Source organism: Miscanthus floridulus, chromosome 10, assembly GCF_019320115.1.
Source record: "Miscanthus floridulus cultivar M001 chromosome 10, ASM1932011v1, whole genome shotgun sequence".
Classification (NCBI taxonomy): domain Eukaryota; kingdom Viridiplantae; phylum Streptophyta; class Magnoliopsida; order Poales; family Poaceae; genus Miscanthus; species Miscanthus floridulus.
In genome coordinates, this window is record NC_089589.1 from 39,187,806 (window position 1) to 39,192,432 (window position 4,627).

At 49.2% G+C, this 4,627-nt stretch overlaps 1 protein-coding gene across 1 annotated transcript; it reads left to right on the plus strand.

Moving 5' to 3' along the window:
• Positions 1-469: 469 nt before the first annotated feature.
• On the plus strand, positions 470-2,176 carry LOC136490055 (senescence-specific cysteine protease SAG39-like). Its single transcript, XM_066486550.1, has 2 exons — positions 470-1,029; positions 1,177-2,176. Exons 1-2 carry the CDS (start codon positions 540-542, stop codon positions 1,749-1,751), a joined length of 1,065 nt encoding a protein of 354 aa, XP_066342647.1. The 5' UTR covers positions 470-539; the 3' UTR covers positions 1,752-2,176.
• The last annotated feature ends 2,451 nt before the right edge of the window (positions 2,177-4,627 follow it).

Here is a 4,627-nt window from a genome sequence, read left to right on the forward strand (position 1 = left end):
ATACCTTTTTCGCACGAAGAATATCACATGCATCTTTATCCGGACAATTTTCAAATGTAAATTACTTCTACCGAAAACAGAGTACAGGCGGGGTGATACAAATTAAACAAAGTGTGCCGTGCACTGGGAGGTGGACTGAGTGTAATTGTTAGCTAACAATATCGGAAGCTTATTTAGCAATAGGGCTTTTGTGTTGTATGATCTACATCCTGTTAGGCCAGAGACATTATTGTGCAAATGTAGGAAACTGTTTCCCCCACCTTAGCTTCTCAAAGAAAAGGTTTGTTATCCGTATCCACTTGCGCCTTATTAGTGGTGGTCAACATCGTGAGGACTCATGGCTATCGACGTCGCTTATTGCAAACCACAGGCAGCTAGCAGAATGCATGTTGGAAGGTACGGTAGCTGCGAGGCCTTGTATATAAAGCCATGCCATCCTGTGCCCAAGAAATCCACAGCTGCTCCAAACACCTGCACTACTCTCACATCAATCACAAAAACATAAGCTAACGAGCAAGCTGCACTCAAGAAATAGTACCATGGAGTCAAACATTAGCAACAAGCATATGATGATGACAACCCTAATGCTGCTTGTCTCCGTCATAGCCATTGCGGACAGCGTTTGCTACGTACTCGCAGCCCAGGAGCCATCCGCCACCGTCGGCAAAACTACTGGAGATGAGGCAATGATGGCGAGGTACAAGAAGTGGATGGTGCAGTATGGCCGCAAGTACAAGGACGACGCCGAGAAAGCACACCGTTTCCAGGTATTCAAGGCGAACGCCGAGTTTATTGACAGGTCCAACTCTGGAGGCAAGAAGAAGTACGTCCTGGGGACCAACCAGTTTGCCGACTTGACCACCAAAGAGTTCGCAGCTCTGTACACCGGTTTGAAGAAGCCGGTGTCATCCGGGGCCAAGAAGATGCCTGGTTTCAGGTACCAGAATTTTACGCGCCTAGAAGACAATGTCCAGGTTGACTGGAGGCAGCAGGGTGCTGTCACTCCTGTGAAGAACCAAGGCCAATGTGGTAAATGAACTACTCCTTCTACCATGCATACACGTCTATCACTATTAATTAACTAACTGGCTAATGGCATGTATGTTATATATGTTCATTGTTACTGGGATCATGAAATAAAGGCCTCTCACGCAGCGAAGTAAAAACAATTTGCAGGCTGTTGCTGGGCGTTCTCTGCGGTAGGTGCCATGGAAGGTATCAACCAGATATCCACAGGAAACCTGGTCTCCCTGTCTGAGCAGCAGATTCTAGACTGCGACGAGTCAGACGGGAACCACGGCTGCAACGGTGGCTACATGGACAACGCCTTCCAATACGTCGTCAACAATGGCGGCATCACCACCGAGGATGCATACACTTACGCTGGAGCCGAAGGGACGTGCCAAAACGTCCAGCCAGCCGCCACCATCAGCGGCTACCAGGACCTGCCCAGCGGCGACGAGAACGCGCTCGCCAACGCAGTTGCCAACCAGCCGGTGTCTGTTGGCATCGACGGCGAATCGAGACCTTTCCAGCTTTACCAGGGTGGCATATACGATGGGAATGGCTGTGGCACGGACATGAACCATGCAGTGACAGCGATCGGCTACGGCACCGATGACCAGGGAACCCCGTATTGGATCCTCAAGAACTCGTGGGGCACAGGCTGGGGTGAGAACGGTTACATGCAGCTCCAGATGGGCGTCGGCGCCTGTGGTATCTCCACGATGTCGTCCTACCCAACTTCATGAACACAAATCTTCAGATAAAGTATATATATATATCAGGCCATGCATATAATTGCAGAATAAAGCATGGAAGATTAATTACATGCATGCATTAATAAGGCATGCTACGTACTGTATGAAAACTTCGGTACTGGATATGTACACAGGTAATATGTTGTGATAATAACTAAGTTTGTAATGCTCGTATGAATGTAAAGAACAAGAGCTTGTAATAATAACTAAGACCTCGTTTGGCGGGGCTTCTCCACTGGCTTCGGGAGCCATTTGGAGTCGTTTTTTGCCAAACGTAGTAAAACGAAACGGCTTCACTAGTGAAGCCCCTTGAAACCTGATCTCACAGAGGTTTGGGATGGGATGGAGCCAAAATAATGGCTTCACCCGACTTCACCTCAGCCCCGTGGATCTAGGAGAGGGGAGAGAAACATGTTTTGCCTTTGTCAACAGGTGCACGGGCAGCGCGGCCGCCGGAGCACGCAACGCGAGCACACGCGGCCACGGGAGAGGCTTGAGGTCGGATAGACGTCCGCCAGGGGCGCAAGCGTGCGCGGTTGCCGGGGCTCGCGGCACGACGTGCGTGGCCACAAAAGAGACCTGGGGTCATGCGGCGTCCTGCCGGGGACGTGAGGGCGTGAGCACGTGCGGGCCGAGCGCTGGGCGCTAGGCATGGGGGCAGGGAGGGCATAGTTGCCAGGCAAGAGCGCTCGCGTGAACGAACGGGGAAGAAGGAATGAGAGAATAAAGTGAGGGGTATTATAGTCTTTTCATCTCTTTTGTCTACCATAAAGACATGTTTTGCGAAACGGGGTATCCAAAATGGCTCTAGCTCTTCCAGAGAGTTGTTCGTGGACCTGAAGCCAAAAATAATGGCTTCATTGGTGAAGTGGAGCCATGCCTAATAGGGCCTGAGCTGTTGTTTGGTTCGATGATAGAATAGGCAATGGGAATGTAATCGGCTGCCGGTGTTACAGGGGAACAAATAGCACGATTTGTTTGGTTTGCTTTGGAACGGTTTCCATTTACCACCGGAGAGGCGGACCGAGGCCATTCAGTCGACAGTTGCCGTGGATGAAAGGGGTCTCGCTAACCCTCCTCATGCCTGGTGCTCGCTCGCTCGGCCTGTTGGTGTTGGTTGTTGTAGTTCTTGCGCAACGCCACCTCGAGGACATGTCAGACAGCACTGCCGCAAGACGGGGACCGCTTCGATGTGCACTTACCCCGCACAGCAGCAGCTGCGACAGCTCCAACCGATCGAGAACAAGGGGACCAAGCCTCAGCGCGAGCGGCGAGGCGAGCCCGAACCATGCCGGCCGCCCGTGCACGACTGGATCGGAGAAGATCGGGATGTGTTAGACACCATCAAGGCAAGGCAGCACGCCTGGGCCAAGTCATCGTCCCCACGCCCCGACCAACGCGAGGTAAGCCCGAGCCAAGACAACTTCGGCCCCCCTATCCTTCTTGCAGAATTTTGTTTCTTCTCCTGAGAATGTTTCTTGTGTTGTGCCTATCATTCAGGAGTAGCCATGTGAAAAAATTAATTCTAGGTATGCACTTGGATTTCCAAATCCAAACCATAGGAGAAGGAGGACAGAGAGCAGTGAACTAGTGAGAATAATATTTACTGGAGGATTATAACCCATTCCAGATATAATACCTAGAATGTTGCTCCAGATTGTCTAAGCCAACTGCACCCAAGGAAGCTTGAAAGCCTTGCAGCTCATTGAAGCCAACTCTTGACATGGGAAGATTAAAAAGGTCCAAGCTGTGCTCAGTGTTTGCTACACCATGGAAGGAAAGAGAGGTATTCTTAGCATAAGCAAACAGATGTGGGAAGGTAGTTGACAATAATGGTTGGCTACGGAAACTATCCTCCCAAAGACTGACTGTATCTCCCCTACAGGTAGTTGACAATAATGGTTGGCTAAGGAAACTATCCTCCCAAAGACTGACTGTATCTCCCCTACCAACTGTACAATGAGCAATCCCTCGAAAAACAGTGCTATGTTTCATGATATCTCTCCACCAGAAAGAGCCCTTTGGCATTGATAAATGAGGCACTTTTGCAGGGTTAGTGAAGTAAGTCGACCAGATAAGAGAAACCCAAGTAAGATCTACCCTATTGTAAAAGTGATCCAGGTGCTTCAATAGAAGAGCATCATTATGTAAATAAAGGTTTCTGACACCAAGTCCACCTTATCCTTAGGCATAGTAACTATATCCCAGGCAGCAAGGTTGTAGCCTTTTGCATTAATGTCATTACCTCTGTAGAGACAATATTTTATGTATTTGTCTATCACTTCAATAGCTGTCATCGGAAGCTTGAGAGCACATATGTAGTATGTTGGCAGAGAAGAAACAACTGAGTTGATTAATAAGAGTCGGCCTGAATAAGAAAGAAAAACTAAGCTTGCTGATAATCTTCTCTTCATGCGGCAGATAAGCGCGCGGGGGGGGGGGGGGGGGGGGGGGGGGGGGGGGGGCATAGTCCTTAACCAAAGGCTTTGTGGTACCAAGAGGCAGGCCAAGGGTAGGTTAAGGGCTGCTTTTCAACAGAACAACCGAAACTCCTGTCAAGAAAGGTATCTTGTGCTCTAGTACATTGTGAGGGACCAAACATGATTTTTGATAGTTGACCTTGAGGCCTACTATTAGAGCAAAATTGTTTATAAGGGCTTTAAGTGCAAAAGGTTGTCTAGTATCTGCCTGCATGAACAAGAGTGTGTCATGAGCATATTGAACAATTGAGAAGTTACTGATATCCAAGTTTGGAATAGGCCGCCCAAAAAGCCCTTGTCCATAGGCCTTGTTGATTATGCTCTGTAGAGATCAGCTGCCAGCACAAACAATAAAGTAGTTGATCACCTTGCCTACCCCCCACCACC